An 18,499-nucleotide genomic window follows, 5' to 3' on the forward strand; every position below is an offset into this window, starting at 1 on the left:
GGACCCCTATCTATCACCATACACAAAAATCAACTCTAAATGGATCAAAGACCTAAACGTAAAAACTCAAACTATAAGAACCTTTGAAAATGCAGGAGACACCTTATGGAAATTAGACTAGGGAACCAATTCCTGATCAAAACCCCAGATGCCCATGCCATAAGAGATAAAATAGACAAGTGGGACCTCATCAAATTTGCAAAGTAAAAGACACCATCAAGAGAATGGGGAGACAAGCCCCAGAATGGGAAAAAAATATTTGCCAATTGTTTATCTGACAAAGGCTAACATCCAGGATCTACAAGGATCACAAACATGCTGAAAAGAAAAAAACAAACAGTCCTATTAAAAAGTGGGCAAAAGATATGAATAGACTCTTCGAAAGAAGAGATAAGAGCAGCCAAGAGGGCAACCCCTTCAGGTCCCTTCCCACTGTGGTAGATTTTCTGTCCTCTCAATAAATCCTGCTTTCAAAAAAAAAAAAGAAGAAGAAGAAGAAGAGCAGCTAACAGATACATGAATAAATGCTCAGCCTCACTAGACATCCAAGAAATGCAAATTAAAACCATACTGAGATACCACCTGACTCCAGTCAGGATGGCCAGCATCAATAACTCAAAAAACAACAGATGCTGGAGAGGATGTGGAGAAAAGGGAACACTTCTACACTGTAAGTCAGAATGCAAACTAGTTCAACCTCTGTGGAAGACAGTGTGGTGATTTCTAAAAGAACTAGAAATTGACCTTCTATATGACCCAGCAATCCCCCTTCTGGGAACATACCCAGAGGAACTCAAATTCTACGAAAAAGATGCCTGCACACATGTTTATTGCAGCATTATTCACAATAGCAATAACATGGAACCAGCTGTGCTGCCCATCAAAAGTAAACTGGATAAAAAAAAGTAGTTCACACATACAATGGACTATTACACAGCCATGAAGAAGGACAAAATTAAAGACTTCGCAGCAACTTGGATGGATTTAGAGTCTGTAATACTCAGTGATCTATCATTGCAACAAAGAACTAAATACCACATGTCTTCACTCATAAGCAGATCCTGAATACTTATCATAATACTGTAAGAAAGGGATTAGCAGTAGTGGGAAACTGCTAGGGGATGGAGAGGGAAGACACACAACATCAGTAAGGGTACCTGATCTCAAATCAGAAAGTGAGAACCAAAGGGAGTGCCAAACTTTTACCTGTGTGATATTCACTTGTATACCTAATCCTGAATTGTACTCTGCATCTTTAAAATTAAATAAAAAACTGTAAAAAAATAATAATACTGATGATGTTTAAAATAAAAAATAAGGCCAGGCTCGGTGGCTCAGCCTGTAATCCCAGCACTCTGGGAGGCCAAGGTGAGTGAATTGCCTGAGTCCACGGGTTGGAGACCCGCCTGGGCAACTTGGCAAGACCTCATCTCTACAATAAGTCAAAAATTAGCCAGGCGTGGTAGCGTGCGCCTGTAGTTTCAGCTACAGAAGGCTGAGGCAGAAGGATCGCCGGAGCCCAGCAGGTCAAGGCTGTGGTGGCCAGGAGCGGCCACTGCACTCCAGGCTGGGTGACAGAGTGAGACTCCAACTCAAAAAAATAAAAAGTAAAAAATAAAAAATAAAATAAAAACAAAGTCATCCATAAAAATTGAAATCAACTTTTTCCAAACTCCTGTTAATGTGGCTATTCTGCCTCCCGTGAGTCACTAATGATCTTATGGCAACTAGAATGGTGACACTTTTCCAGGTTTTCAATTTCCTTTGCCCAGCATCATCAAAAGAATCACTATGGCAGCCAGAGCCTTAGAAAATGTTTCTTAAATACTGTAACAAGACTTGAAAATCAAAATTACTCCTTGGTCCGTGAGCTACAGAATAAATGTTTTATTAGCAGGCATGAAACCAACACTAATTCCTTTATCTACCTGCTATCTTGGGTGGCCAAGCACACAGTCAAGGAGCAGTAGTATCTTGTAAGCAATCTTTTTTTTTCTGAACAAGCAGGTCTCAATAGTAGGCTTCAAATATTGAGTAAGCCATGTTATATAACATCTAGGCTTTGTTGTTCCTAACATTTAAAAAGCAAAAGCCAAATCAATTTAGCATAATTCTTAAGGATCCTTGGATTTTCAGAATGGCAAATGAGCACTGGCTTCAATTTAAAGTCACCAGTTGCATTACACTCTTATAACAAGAGAGTCAGCTTGTTCTTTGAAGTCAGGCATTGGCTTCTCCTCTCTTGCTTTAAGAGTCCCAGATGGCTTGTTCTTCCAACAGAAGGTTGTTTGCTCTGCATGGAAAATTTTTTGCTTAGTGTAACCATGTTCATGAGCAAATTGAACTAGATCTTCTAGAGAACTTGCTACAGGTTCTACAACAGCTCTTGCTACTTTACCTTGCACTTTTATGTTACAGAGATGGTTTTTTTTCCATCAGCCTCATGAAGCAACCTCCACTAGCTTCAGACTTTTCTTCTGCAGCTTCCTCACTCCTCTCAGCCTTCATGAAATGGAGGAGAATTAGGGCCTTGCTCTGGATTAGGCTCTAGCTTAAGGGAATGTTGTAGCTGGCTCAATCTTCTCTCCAGACCAATAAAACTTTCTCCATACTAGCAATAATGTGGTTTCACTTTCCCATCATTTGTGTATTCACTGGAACAGCACTTTTAACCTCCTTCAAGAACTTTTCCTTTGCTTTCACAACTTGGCTAACTAGTTAGCACAAGAGGCCTAGCTTTTGGTTTATCAGTTTTCAACATGCCTTTCTCACGAAATTTAATCATTTCTAGCTTTTGATTTAATATGAGAAATGTGTAACTCTTCCTTTCACTTGAACACTTAGAGGTCATTGTAGAGTTATTAATTAACCTAATTTCAATATTGCTGTGTCTCAATAAATAGAGAGGCCTGAAAGGAAGGACAGAAATAAAGGAATGGCCAGCCTGTGGAGAAGTCAGAACACATTTATTAATTAAGTTCACCATATTATATAGGTGGGGTTCGTGACACTCCCAATTACAATAGTAACATCAAAGATCATAGATCTCAGATTACCATAACGGATAAAATAATAATAAAAAAATTGAAATGCTGTGAGAATTACTAAAACATGACACGGAGAAATGAAGTGAGCACATGCTATTGGAAAAATGGTGCCAACAAATTTACTAGAGGGAGGTTTGTCACAAACCTTCAATTTGTAAGAAAAACTCAGTATCTGCAAAAAGCAATACAGCAACATACAATACAATGAGACATGCCTGTAATTTAACAGACAATTCTGACAATCTAGTCAACAGTACAGGAAGTTATTGGTATTACAACAGCAGAGGCATACTTAGGTGATGGGTGACAGAAGAAAAATGGTCACTAACTCCAAGAGATGTTCTAGATATTAAAATCTTAAAAATATCAGAGATATCACGTTGCTTTTGTGTCCTTTGCTACCTTCTCATAAGCTAGTATGAGGGAAACAAAATAATGACTTCACACACAGGAGAACATGACAGCCTTAAAGTATAATCAATTACAAAGTCAAACTCTGAAGGAGACTCCTCACAAGAGATTTTTCTCTCTCCCCAAGGGATCTTCACCACATTTGTTATGTTATAAGCATACCATGCCTTGCAAGTTACCTTCAAAATATTACCTATTATGTCTGCATCACAAATATATCATGGCATGCCAGGTTCAAGCCATTGTTCTATCTTACAGTAAGTCATTGCTGTGGCATAAATTATGAGCAATCATTGCCATTTGAAGAATTTGTGCTAGAGAACTTGGGCAAAGGGATATTCCTGTATCTACAAATTGTCAAACAAAGGTGACTTAATAGAGGATTAGTTTACATGGTAAAAGGAAATTTGCAACAGATTAAATATATGTATCTTCACATGGGAAGATTGCTCATATTTTCCAGGTGGCCCCAATTTAATTGTAACTTAAAAGCAGAAGAGCCTTCCCTGACTGAGTCAGAGATGTGAGAAGGACTCGACCTGCTGTTGCTGGATTTGAAGAGGGCCACAAACTAAAGAATGTGACAATCTCTAGAACCTGAGAGTGGCCCTCATCTGAAAGCCAGCAAGAAAACCGGATCTCGGTCTTAGCCTAAGAACTAAGCAGTTCCTGTCAACAACACAGAGGAGGAACAAGGAAACGGATCCTTCACGAGAGCCTCCAGAAAGTAACAGCTGACAAACTGATTTGTCTCGTGAGACCCATACCAGTCTTCAGACTTACAGAACTGTAAGAAAATTATCTTGCATTGTTTTAAGTCACTAACTTTGTGGTGACTGGTTTCAACAGCATTAGCAAACTAGTGCTAGTGGTCAGGGCAAGCAAAGATAAGTAGGTGCCACTAGAGGGGTAGCTACAGAAGGTTATGGCCAACAATGATTCTGAGGTAGGTTGAGGGAAAGATATTAAAAAATGTTACTAATAACGTTCCCAAGTTCAGAGATCATTCATGCAGAGGTAAAGTCCTACGTGCAGCAGGGAAAGCTAACTAGCCCAAGAGAGTAGTCAAACTACTGCTGGGTTCTCTGTCCTCAGTGTGTACACCAAGTATGCACAGTGCAACCATGCTCTCCTAAAACCCGAGAAGAACAAATGAAATTGTAGAACCTGCAAGTCTACCAATATGCTTTAGGGAAAAATAACAACTACAACAACAACAACACGCACACACACACGAAATCCTTATTTTTCTTTTTGCTGGGATTATAGGCATATATATTTTCCACAGCCACTGGGCGTGATAGATCAACTCTATTTTAAAGGAACAGTTAGAGTAAACGTTTTCAACTTTGCAGGCCGTGACGTCCCTATCACAGCTTTTCAACTCTGCTGTCATAGTACAAAAGCCGCCACAGACAATATGTAAATCAATAAAACTTTAGATACAAAGTCAGGTGGCTAATTCATAGGCTACAGCTTGCCTGTGAGTCTTGGTCTATAGCATGGAAAAAACCATAAAGAAATGTTAAGACAGGAAAAAACGGTGGCATAATGCGATTTTGCTTCATACACGTTTTGTCAGATTGTCAATTTACTTAGAGTCTTGCCAGAATTAGAATTACCTGTTTTGGTTCCCTTGAAAGTAGTTATTATCAAATGCTATTATTGTCACCAGTGCTCAGATTCTGTTATGCTACATTTAAGAAAAGTTAATTGATATTGTTTTTCTCAATCATAATTAACAATAGTGTTCTCTTCTTTTAAAAATGTGTTGAGTTGAGTATATGCCCCCTACTTCAGCTTGCTTTTAATAGTCAGACAAATGCTTGAAAAATTATCAGTGGACTTGTTTTTTTAGAGATAGTTTTCATTTCATTCCTATCCTAATTTTCTTATTTGCAGCCAAGACCGAATAATCTGTGTGTACTAGAAAACCACGTATTGCAATTCCTCTATTTTGTATACCCATCCACTTCAGAAAAGGATTTAAAGTGGCTCTAAAGTTAAAGTTACTATAAAAGCAGACAGAGAACCAGAAAAGAGTTGCTATAACTGTGTAATAAATTTAGATTTGATGACCTTTAAGGCAGCCAAAGTAAATAACAGGAAGTACCAAGTTTTATGCTATAAAAATATAAGGATTTTTTGGAAGGCTGAGGTGGAAGGCTCGCTGGGGTCCAGCAGGTCAAGGCTGCAGTGACTGGGAGCATGCCACTGCACTCCAGCCTGGGCGACAGAGTGAGACTCCAACCCCTCTGCAAAAAAAGTTAATCACCAAGTGTAATAGTTCATGTCTGTAATTCCAGCACTTTGGGAAGCCAAGGCAGGAGGATGGCATAAGCCCAGGAGTTTGAGACCAGCTTGGGCAACATAGCAAGACCCTGTCTCAAAATAAAAGAGTTTATCAGACCCTGGACTAGACTCTAAGTCCTAGGGATCCTTATTAATGAACTATTCTTATAGATAGAAGAAAAATTATCTACCAGTAAAAGTGAAAGCTTCTCTGACAGTGTGCAAATTCTCAAAAAGCAAAATGTAGAAATTCTTATGTTTTAGTTTAAAAAGAACAAAAAATAATTATGCTAGCTACTTATGTCTATGAAGCATTAATAACATTATAAGTTACAATTATAATAGCATATATGCCATAATATGCAGATACATAACGAGATGACAAGAAAATAGTCTGATTTCATAGATCATGTTTTATAGGGATCAAACTAAAATCAAACCAGAATCAACTCCAAACATTTAAACTGTCTAAAGGATACATGATCCCTAGCATGTGGTCATGTTACAGGTTTCAGCCCCTTCTTGGCATCAGAAACTGATCTTCCACAAAATCAGTCCCTGATGCCAAAAGCATTGGGGACCACGGTTTAAATCATCGCTAGATTATTTGTAATGCCTAAAACAAATTGTTATTTTTTTCCTGAATATTTTTGATCCACAATTGGCTGAATTCATCAATGCAGAACCCTACAGAGGATCAACTATATTCTACATTAATTTGGAAAAAAGCAAGGAAAAAAATACACCAACAGTCATAAGAAGTTCATTTTGTGCTTTTCCCCTTCTTCACACAAAAATACAGGAATCTTTGTACCACACTCAATGTCTACCCATGCTTTTCCCAACTGTTTTATGTTGCCCACCATTCTAATGTTTGAGCTCTCCCAGGGGTTCCTTCCAGACTTCCCAAAGTTCTCTATCCATCCGAAAGGCCCAAGTATTTCCCGGATGAATGTACCATGCAAAGTCACTGACAGCACATAAAAGCTATCTTAATTTAGTACTGAGGTCTACTGTATCATATTTTCATAACACATATATGAAATCACAGAGAAAAGTCTGCAAAGCTGTGGTGCTTACTGCTCCGTTTCATATACAGTACTTGTCTCAATTTCAAAGGTTAACCACTGCAAGTGTTTGGAAAATGGGCTAGGTTCCAAAAAACAACACTGCCACATCCCAGGTGTTGAAGCAATAATTAAAGAGAATTAATTTCAATGAAAGGGCCAGTAAAAGGGAAGGCTGACTGTGGCGCACAGCGCAGCTCCTTTGTGGTGACCTGCAGGAGCCATTTCTGATAATCAAATGTCCAGGTCTTTGAAGACATGTACAGACCACTTCTTTCAACCTTCCAAATTCTGGCAGTGCCAGAAGGCTGACCCCTAAGACAGCCCCTACTGCTTTTGCTAGGTAAAAATATGCTGCCAGCACTAACTTAGCAACTGCCTATATTCACTTAGAAAACATAGGTAAACAAAATGATGGAAACTGAACAACAAAACAGACAAAAGCAGAAGCACCTGACAAAGTAGAAGCTGAAATATTCAAATATCGAATACTGTTTCTTTCCTACAAGACTATGCATCCCAGACCCACAGCCACTGGTCTAACAGAGATAGAGGCACAGTCGTTGTGAATTTTGCTTCTCTGATTCGAAAAAGTATCATGTCTGTGGTGGGTTAATTATCCTAGTTTTGTCATTTTTCATATCCACCCCTCCCCAAAGAAAATCGCGTTACAGTTGGGCTCATTCCAAGACTGTGTTTCAGAGTAGGCATCGTACCTTAATGGAAGCAATATGGAGCAAAGTCTCTCCTCTATGATTCCTTTTCACAGCCATACGTTTACCGGGCGACGGCTTTGTTGCCGAAGAGCTAGACGTCATCCATCTGTGACTTGAACTATTCAGTGCAGAAGGTGGTGTACCTGGTGAAAGGCTAATAACTTCATCTGAGATTTTACTGCTTGTCCTCTTTAATGTGTTGCAAATTGTAAGTTTGCTTGCAGCGGGTGAAGAACAGCTAGGGAATGGTGTGTTTTCTGCGAGCACTGCTTGCTTAACCAAATCTCCACGGGTGCTGTTCCTACGCTTCTTAGCAATGGGACTGGAAAGTCCGTTGCAACGCCATTTCCCACTATGTCCTAATGACAAAGACTCCTCAGCTACAAGATCACTTTTGCGGTCCTCCTCAGGGGTCACTACTTCATTCCTGCTGTCAGTGTCTGGAGACTCTATCAGCTCAGCCAATGGTAAAGAGATTTCAGTTAAACTTCCATAACTTTCAGATTCCTTCACGGAGCCACTTGCTAGCAAGTCTATCTCACCATTTTTCTGAGGACTGATGATAACAGATGGTTGGCTACAGAAGGATACTAGCGTTTCCTTAGATTCCTCTTTGGAGTTAAGTTCACCATCTTCTACTTCTGAATTCCATTTCTGGTTAATTTCAGCTAAAGTTGTCTTGTTTTGCTTTTTTCCAAATTTTGCGGAAGCGAGAGATTTCTTTTTTTGCTCTTTTCCAGATCTTGTAGAAGCTTTTCTAGGCCTCTCAGTCACGTCTACTAAAGGACTTGAGGAAACAAATTCATATGTTGAGGCCTGCTGAGCCTTCACATCTTTTATTATTTGAGGTCGGGTTTGCACTGAAACTTTACTCACGATATATCTGAACTTCTTCCTTCGAGGACTAAACCACATTTTTATTGAATTCTTCTTATTGGTTGCATTATTAAATAAACGTGTTCTTGGTGTATCTTCTTTCAAATCTAATAGAAAACAAGAAAATAAATGTTACATGAATTTAATCTCACCCACCTTGAATCTCCAAAGAATTTTGTTCATAGTTCTCCTAAAATATACTACTTTTTATTTGTGTACCACTTTCTCAGGAGCTAGAGTACAAACTCTTTGAGAGCAAACAGATATTCACTCATTCAGCAAATATTTGCTGAATCCTACTTTGTGCCAGACAATGTTCTAGAGACTAGAGATATAGCAGAGAACGGATCTTATATCCCACTGAGAGCAGATAGGATATACAAATAAGTAAAATCCAAAGTATATCAAATGGTGGTAAGAGCTATGGAGAAAAATGATACTCAAAAACAAAGAAAAAAAAAGAGAAAGGAACATATAGGATTTAATAAGCAGACTTATTCACTGGTGCTTAATTTTTTAAAAGACATTTGAAAATCAATCACTATAATTAAATATATCAGCCACCTAAAGGGAAACCATGCGATCTTTACAGATACAGAAAAAAACATTTGACAAATTCATTTTTTTAAAAGACTCAGCAAATCTGAAATTGAAGGAACATCCTCAAGTTGATGAAGGGCATGCACAAAAATTCACATGGCTAGTATCGTGTTTGCTAGTGAAAGACTGGAACTAGATCTTGTTCCTCTTATCAGGAACAAGGCAAAGACGTCTGCTCTCACCACTCCTAGTCAACATCATATCGGAAGTCCTAGCCAGCATAACAAGGTAAGAAAAATACACAAAAGGTATACAGACTGGAATGGAAGGTATAAAACTGTATCTATTCACAGAGGACTTGATTATGTACAATAACTCAAAAAAATTTTCTTCAGTTACTAAAACTGAAAAGTGACTCAGGCAAGGTCATAGATCAAAAGGTCAATACACCAAATTCAATTTCAAATATATTTCTATAAATTAGCTACAAACAAATGTAAACTGGAAGTTAAAAACACTATGTATAAGAGTACTTCCCCCCAAACATAAAATACTTAAATATAAATTTAATGAAATATGTACAGGTTCTGTCTGCTGAAAATTGAAAAACACTTATGAAAGAAGTTCTGCACAAATGGAGAAATACACCACATTCATGACCCAGAAGAAAAAAATCAGAGTTCTTCTAGTCCAATTCTCTCACGTTAAAAATGAGGAACTAAAGTTAAAAGGAAAAGATAGATGGGGCAGACAGAAGGAGACTCCTAATTTCTAACCAGGTGCACTATCCCTCCACACAAACTGGAGGATCAAGAGGTCGTTTCAAGTACAAAAACCAAAAGACCACAGGAAAGGCAGGAAAACTGGAAAAAAAAAAAAAAAAGATTAGCAAGCGATTTCACACCAACTGATATACATTCTCTAAAGTAACATAGACAATGCCCTCTGATCAACTAGGCCACTCGGAAAATGTTTTATTTTTTTCTGGTACAAAAAAAGAAAAGGAAAATGACCTAAATTGTTTTCCTCCTGAGAAGTCACTCCTCATTCTGAAAGAACTCCACGTAAAACCTTTCTTACATTATAAAGCCAAAGAAGGCCAGGTGCGGTGGCTCACGCCTGTAATCCTAGCACTTTGGGAGACAGAGGTGAGAGGATTACCTGAGTCCAGGGTTTGAGACCAGCCTAGGCAACTTGGTGAGACCTCGCCTCTAAAATAAATCAAGAAATCACCAGGGCGTGGTAGGATGTGCCTGTAGTTCCAGCTGCTTGGAAGGCTGAGGCTGTGGTGGCTGTGAGCATGCCACTGCACTCCAGCCTGGGCAACAGAGAGAGACTCCAAATCAAAAATTTTTTTTTTTTTAAAGCCAAAGAAAAATGTTGCTGGAACAGTGTTCTAAACATAAAGAACTTTTAGAAGAAAACAAGTGGTCACTAGTCCACCTGATTCCCGTGGACTAACAGCAGCCACCATACAGGAAGTCAATGTCTGATGGTATTAAGGTGTTCAATATAATCTTCAAATGATGCTTATTCTTGAAAACTTTTAATACTTAAGAGATACAAAACTTTAATTCTACTTTTCTTACTGTTTTGGGAAATAAATTTATTTTCAATATTCTCATGTCTATTAGCAAGAGAAAAGCATGTTATCAATTTTTTTTTACTTCTTTCTAGTCTTTCTGCATTCACACAGAACACTGTTTTATGATTTTATCAGCTTAAAATTGTTAATACACCAGAAGATACGTTAACTAAAATCTCAATTCTCTAAAGCTTAAAGTTGCTTCTTCTGCCTATTCTTTCACCTTATTATTTCTTGAGTACGGAAGTCCTAACTTTATAAATATATCTACCAGGGAAAAGACAGCACCTGAAACAGGTAAGAAGAAATGGGAAACAGTGGGTTTTGAAAATAATCAGTAGTTAACTCTACACACTTCAGATATAACTGCCTAGCAAAATAATTCTGTTAAGAGTTCTGCTCCAAAGAGTAGCCACCACTTCCTCCTGGTGAAATGAAAGCATTAGAATGAAAAGGCAGCAAATCGATCATCTTAGCTGGAAGCAGGAGTGTATATCTGAGTAAAGGCAGACCCTCCTACGTTCGCCTTTTTATGTCATAACTGAACATCACCTGCTCTACAGAGTGTTATTAAGACAGGATTTTGGAAATCAAAACATCAGAATGCGGTATCCATTCACACAGAGATTTTACATCTACATTCAACGAGGTATTTTCTTTGCAGTGATAAGCAGATTTCAAAACCAAGCCATTTCTGATAAAATCTCAAGTCTAGAGGAAAGGTCAAAATGAAATGTTACCAGGGTTACTTTTTAAGAAAGATGCAGGACTACAAAAACTTAAAGGTTAATCCTCGAGTAGTCTGTAAAAACTTGTATTTGAGTTTTTTAAAATTTATTTTACATAGATGATGACATTTGCAATGAAAACTAAGTCAAATCCTGAGGTTCTCAATGTAAAACCTTAAAAATGCAGAACCGAGCATTAAGAGGAAAACGGGGCTTGTATGCAGAAGTAATACTTTCAACCAACTTTAAAAAAAACCCAAATCTAAAAAGACAACAAAGTTTACACTCAAGTGTACACATTTTCTAACTTATAAAGGAATAAATGAAGAGAGTGACATATTCATGTAATTGGTAGGTACACAATTTTACTACTCATCCAGTAATAATAACTTTACTCAAGAAGATTTTATGTTTCTAGACATTACCAAGCAAGGGTCACAACAGCATGATTGTACATTCTGATTTTTATGTAGTATATCTAAGATAAAAATGTAAAAAGCAAAAACAACACTACTGCTGGAATATAAATTATACTATTAACAACTACGACAGTTTTTAACGGGTGAATGCTTCTCAGTGTGATAAATCATCATACCCATTCCATGAAGAAAAATACTGGTCCTTCCTCTACACAGTAAATTTCTTAATGATAGCATTTAAAGGAATTCTATTCTCTGAATTTAAGTATTTCAGAATACACCGAAATATAGAGAACAGAGATGCACATGTTACTAAGAAGCTGCTTGGCCAATTTTTTTCTTAAATTAATCATAAACTATAGAAAAGAGAGGCAATTAGAAAATGTTGAGTTAGCTATCATTAATCTACATCAAAGGATTATAATGATGTATATTGTATGCCTTTCACATTATTCCCTATTATAGGTTTCACAACAGAAGTTGAGAAATCTCTTTGACAAACTAGTCCCTTATTAAAAATCAAAGGAAAGTACTTTGCTACCATCTGTGCAACATTAACGCCTTCACTGAAGAATGATTATTTTCTAAGTTAAGAAGTATTTAGTTCTACTTTAAAAAACAACAGCAACACAGCTATTCAAACACTCATCTTCATCTATTATTTAAAAAGTCATAGCATATATGAAACACCACATACAGAAAGACCGGCATCATTCTCTAAACCAGAAAACAGAAATTGTGGTGTTATAAAAGCGTAATCAAAGTATTTTTTAAATGTCACCAACACCAATATGTTTCACAAAACCTGACCAGCACCTGCAGGGTCTAATTTAATATGATGGGGTCCAAGAAACAAGAAAAATTTTTAAGTTTAACTCCATTAGCAGAAAGAAGATGATGTTTTAAAGAATAAGGTAAAATTATCCATAAATGGTTGTCGGTAAAATTTAACAATCTTCTCTTTAAAGTATACCAAATCAAGAAAAATCTGCTCAAGTATTCAGAAACTCATTTTAGAAAGTATTACTATAAATCAGGCCAATTTATCTCCAGTATACCACATGCTATGTCCATGATTTGGCAAGTTCTTCCTAATTACCCACCTTAATTATAGTAATTCTATATTTTATAGTAAATGCAAGTAACAAGGTTCATTTGAAAGATAAATTGTGAACTACGGGGTTTTAAAAAAAAAGAAAAAATGTGAGAGATGTTCAACCATTCCACTTAATTTATCGTCATCAACACAGGACCATTTAACAGAACACACAATTTTGGAGCTAGACATTAGGGGTCACTTAACCTAATACCCTTATCTTATAAGGAGATCATTTTCCAATCTCCTTATTATAAAAAGGATCAACCGCCATTTGTCACCAACTGTCGGTTCCTTCTACATATTAACATAGTTCACCTTATGCCACTGTAGTTTTAGAAGTACCTACTTGATAATAAACTAACTCAAAGGTACTGTATAAAATATATTAAGTAGATAAACCATAAAGACACAAGAAGAAAAGTCCCAGAAAAAAATTTCAAATGATCCTTCAAGGCTAGTTTGTTTTTGGAAAACTTTTCGAAAAAAAGTTGGCGATAATACAACTTACATTAAAATAGAAAAGCTTTGTTTTGCACCATGGAAATTACAAATTTGGATAGAAGTGTACTAGTCAGTACACTTCTATACTCTAGATGCACTGCCATTTACTATCAAGGTAGCAAAGGAGGATGTAACCATTACAAAATAAATAATTTTAACAAAACTCTAAGAATGTGTTTTAGAATTATTTTAATAGGCCAGGTGCGGTGGCTCAAACCTATAATCCCAGCACTTTGGGAGGCTGAAGTGAGAGGATTGCTTGAGTCCAGGGGTTCAAGACCAGCCTGGAACACCTGGCGAAACCTCATCTCTACAGTGAATCAAAAAATTAGCCAGGCATGGTAGCGCGTGCACCTGTAGTTCCAGCTACTTGGAAGGCTGAGGCCTGAGTCCAGCAGGTCAAGGCTGCAGTGGCTGTGAGGATGCCAACTCAAATAAATAAATAAATGCGGTGGCCGTGAGCATCCCACTGCACTCCAGTCTGGGTGACAGAGTGAGACTCCAACTCAAACAAATAAGCAAACAAATAAATAAATGCAGTGACCGTGAGCATGCCACTGCACTCCAGCCTGGGTGACGGAGTGAGACTCCAACTCAAATAAATAAGTAAGTAATTAAATAAATAAATAAATAGAATTATTCTAATTAAGTTTCATCTTCAGGATATAAATTTGTGTTAATATTGCCAGTTTTTATCCAACGCAATTGAACAAATACCTACACTTCTAACAAAAACAATGTGCTAAATGAAAAGCCAACAAGAAACTCACAACATGACTACCCTGTGTAACCTGGCTCCTCAATTTTCTCACCTATAGAATAAGGGTGTTAAAGATGACCTTCCAGTTCCTAAAATTCTGATTATGTGTTATCTAAATAGTGAGATTTCAATTCATCTTAACATAAGCAATGCTAGACAGCAGTGCTTAAGTCTGGTAAGGACCGAAGTAATTGTGACTCACCGTAACAAGGAAAACAAACACAAAATGGCCTTTGGAAAATGAATCACTGTAATTCTCTCTCCAGTCTCCAACTCTACCTAGCTAAGGAAGACAACAGCATTCTAAAAGGCTTCAGGTCCCCGCTCCCCAGAAACTTTTCTAAACGCAATTTGCCTAAGTATCTTCTCTAATAATGAAATATAAAGGCATTTCATATTCCATGGTTTCCCAAATATGAAAACTATCCTAATGATTCAAACATCACTAACTAGAGGAAAAGTTCTGGAAAAAAGTCCGTCTTATTCTTTGCACCCCACAGTATGCCATAACTGACAGCAATCAACTCATCAAGGGTTACCCTCCTTCCCCCTTATCACCATTTAAAATGTCACATTGCTTGTTATGGGTTAAATCGTGTCTCTCCCCCACCCAAATTCATAACTCATAATGTGACCTTATTAGAAAGGATCACTACAGAGTAATTAATTAAGATAATGCTATAATGGAGTAGAGTGGGCCTCTAATGCAATATGATTGGTGTCCTTTTAAAAGGCAAAATCTGACAAACACACAAGGCAAATACCATGTGAACATAAAGATGGCCATCTACAAGCCAAGGACAATGGGCAAATGCAGACTCTCTCTCACATACCTCTAGAGGGAACAAATGCTGCCCATGCTTTGATCTCAGGCAGTTTCCAGAACTGTGAGCAGTAAATGTCTATTATCGAAGCCAGCAGTTCCCAACCTTTTTGGCATACGGGACCAGTTTCGTGGAAGACAATTTTTCCATAGACGTGGGGGAGGTGAATTGGTTCCGGGATGATTCAAGTACATTACATTTACTGTGTACTTTATTTCTATTATTATTACATTGCAATATATAATAAAAATAACTATATAGCTCACCATAATGCAGAATTAGTGGCAGCCCTGAGCTTGTTTTCCTGCAACTAGACAGTCCCATCTGGGGGTGATGGGAGACAGAGACACCCAAAGTGTGTTGCTTATGTTTAGTCTACTCCCCAATCTCGTGTTGGTTGCTATTACTGCAGAAAACCCTGCTTCACAAAGATAGGATATTGGAAGTGGAAGCAGGTTTTTCAGTGCTTCTGTGGCAATCTCAGGATATTCTGCCTTGACTTTAATCCAGAATATATGAAGATTTGAAGTTGTCTCAAACATACTTTTAAAGGCCACTGTCATTTGCAATCTCAAGCAGTTGATCCTCTTCTAGCAAAGACAAAGTCGATCCACCTGGCTTATTCACAAGTTAGTGGTGGATCCATTCCTTCCCAGTTTGGGGGTCTTTTGGAGTTGGGAAGTAATGCCGAAACTCTTTTAAAAGTTGAGACAGGTGACCATGTACCAGCTGGGGGAAAAAAGGCCCTGGTTCAGTCTTTTTCAAAATCTCTGCTAACGTTTGAAACATGTCAAAAATTCCAACATTGACTCATCACCCCACAATTCCAGTTTGGCTTCGAATGGAGTCACTTTATCTGCCGACTTGAACACAGTTGTCGTTTTCCCCTGACTTCGTTGAGCAGGTCGAGGATGTTGCATGAGTAAGCAAGATTTGCAACCCATTCTTGTCACTGAAATGTGCTGCCAGTGGTGACTGTTTTGCTAAAAGAGAGCTCTGGAGCCGCTCTCGTAAGTTAAAAACTCTGGACCATGATCTACCTTTATTTTTATTTTTATTTTTTTTTTATTTTTTGAGTTGGAGTCTCACTCTGTCACCCAGACTGGAGTGCAGTGGCCACTCCTGGCCACCGCAGCCTCGACCTGCTGGGCTCCGGCGATCCTTCCGCCTCAGTCTTCCAAGCAGCCGGAATTACAGGCATGCGCTACCATGCCTGGCTGATTTTTTGATTTATTGTAGAGATGAGGTCTCGCTGCCCAGGCGGGTCTCGAACCCGCGGGCTCAGGCAATCCACTCACCTCAGCCTCCCAAAGGCGTGGGATTACAGGCTGAGCCACCGAGTCCGGCTATGATCTACCTTTAGAAAGCCATCTCAATTCCACGTGTAAGACGTGTGTGTGCTCTGCATCCATCTCCTCACAGAGTTGCACGAACAGACATGTACTTTAATATGGTTGATAATTTTAATCACATCCTGCAAAACATTGTTAGGCTCAGGTGACATTTTTCAGCTAGCCAGTATTTCTCTATGGATGACACGGTGCATAGACTCACATTCAGAAGTGACTTCTTTAACCCTAATAGTGAAACCAGAAAGCCGTCCAGTCATGGCAGCTGCTCCGTCTGTGCATTTACTGACACAAAACGACCAATTCAGTTTTTCTGATATGTAATCATTCAAATACTTGAACAGTTCTGCAGCTAAGGCATTGGCTGGCAATAAAAGTGCACACAACATATCCCCATGCACACCCTCCTGAAAAATATATTGCACAAAAACAAGCTTTGTTGCCTTGTTGTCAACATCGGTAGAATCGTCAACCTGGATTGCATACCATGACTCATTAATCCCCTCTAACAATCGTACCTCAATATCCTCTGCTATTTCATCAATTTCTCTAGTTACAGGGCCAGTTACATGCCACTTTTTGAACTGAAGCCTCCCCTAGAAGATCAAAACAAATGACCTTAGCAGCAGGCAGGAGCAACTCTTCACCAACTGTAAAGGACTTCTTAGCTTTAGCAATGGGGTTAGCCACAAAATGATGTGCTCAGTGCAGATACATTTGATGAAGTGATGGCCTTCATTAATTGCTTCTGTTCTTAATGTCCACTTGTTTTTCTTTTGAAAAACTCAAAGGCTTGTCTTTTAATGCGGGGTGCTTGGTCTCCGTGTGGTGAAGCAGTTTTGAAGGTTTCATGGCGTCGTTGCATAGTCGGTCATCACATATTATACAAAGCGGGCTTGGAGAACATGAATCACCTGTGCCAATCAATGAACCTATAATTTAAGTTGGACTCTTGGTATTTTCTTTTAAATGCAGCTTTCTTTTTGTTGGTAGTCTTCGAGTCTTCTGCTGTCTCATCATTGAGTCTCTCCTCCTTTTCAAAGAAGCTCTCCAGTGACATTTTTTTTTTTTTACTCATTTTGGCTGGAGTTAGCTTGTGGGCTCACCAAACCTGTGACTGAGACAGGTAACTGCACAGTGTGGGAAAGAGGCACAGACAGACGTGATAAACTAATAGGCAGACCATGCATGGACTAAAATAAGTGTTGGATTCCAACTTCAAGTCTGCCACCAGATACAGCTGTACAAGACCATCAACTAACTCACTCGCCACTCACTGATAGGGTTTTGATGTGAGTCTGCAAGCATGATTTATTATGGTCTCTGTGCAGTCAAACCTCATTTGCAGCCACTCCCAGCACCAGCATCACTGCCTCAGATCATCGGGCATTAGACTCTCACAAGTAGTGCACAACCTAGATCCCTCGCACGCACAGTTCACAATAGGGTTCAAGCTCCTAATCTAATGCTGTGATGGGAAGTGGCTATAAATACAGACGAAGCTTCACTCACTTGCCCGCCACTCACCTTCTGCTGTGTGGCCCAGCTCCTAGCAGGCCACTAACTGGTGGCCCAGGGGTTGGGGACCCCTGATTTAAACCACCAAGTTTGTGATACTTTGTTACAGCAGCTCTAGCAAATGAATACATTACTATACAACAACCAGAGAAGAATCAAATCAAAATATTAAGACAGCCACAAATCTCAAAGTAGAACCTCAAATTTCCAGTGCGTGGCCAATAATCCTGACAGATCACATACTTTTAAGAATCTAACGGAGGCCACTTTCAAACAGACACGAACATTTTTCATACTGTACAATTAACTCAAGAGGCTCACCAATCCTTCGCAGTCCCAATTTTGAACACTGCCAAAGATGCATAGACCTTTGATTAACAACCCCTGCATTAATTTATGGTATCTATGAGAGGGCACAAAGCCAATCACACACCAATCTTTTAACAAGAAAATAAACACTGTCTGTACTATCACTGAATACAAAGAATTCAAATGAACTAATGGCAAAACTTTTCCTCACTGTGTTTGTTCTTAAAGAGGTTTAAGAGCACAATACTTTTTAAAATGTGTGTATAATTATATCTGAAAAGAAGTAAAGCTTTTATCACTTTTTATCATAAAAGAATGGAGTCTAAATACAATGCTCCAGATAACTAGATGAAGAAAATTTTTATAGGCAGACTATAAATTCTACTTAAAAATATGGACCTCGGCCGGGCTTGGTGGCTCAGCCTGTAATCCCAGCACTTTGGGAGGCCGAGGTGAGT

At 38.4% G+C, this 18,499-nt stretch overlaps 1 protein-coding gene across 1 annotated transcript in view; it reads right to left on the reverse strand.

Moving 5' to 3' along the window:
• Nucleotides 1–18,499, reverse strand: part of BARD1 (BRCA1 associated RING domain 1) — a 73,373-nt gene that overhangs the window by 48,225 nt on the left and 6,649 nt on the right. The window contains exon 3 of the mRNA XM_008049215.2: nucleotides 7,534–8,516. Coding sequence (XP_008047406.1) covers nucleotides 7,534–8,448 — 915 coding nt within the window. The 5' untranslated portion in view covers nucleotides 8,449–8,516. The remainder of the gene's footprint in view (nucleotides 1–7,533; nucleotides 8,517–18,499) is intronic.

This window comes from Carlito syrichta, unplaced genomic scaffold (assembly GCF_000164805.1).
Source record: "Carlito syrichta isolate Samal-C Ts95f unplaced genomic scaffold, Tarsius_syrichta-2.0.1 Scaffold51764, whole genome shotgun sequence".
Taxonomy (NCBI): domain Eukaryota; kingdom Metazoa; phylum Chordata; class Mammalia; order Primates; family Tarsiidae; genus Carlito; species Carlito syrichta.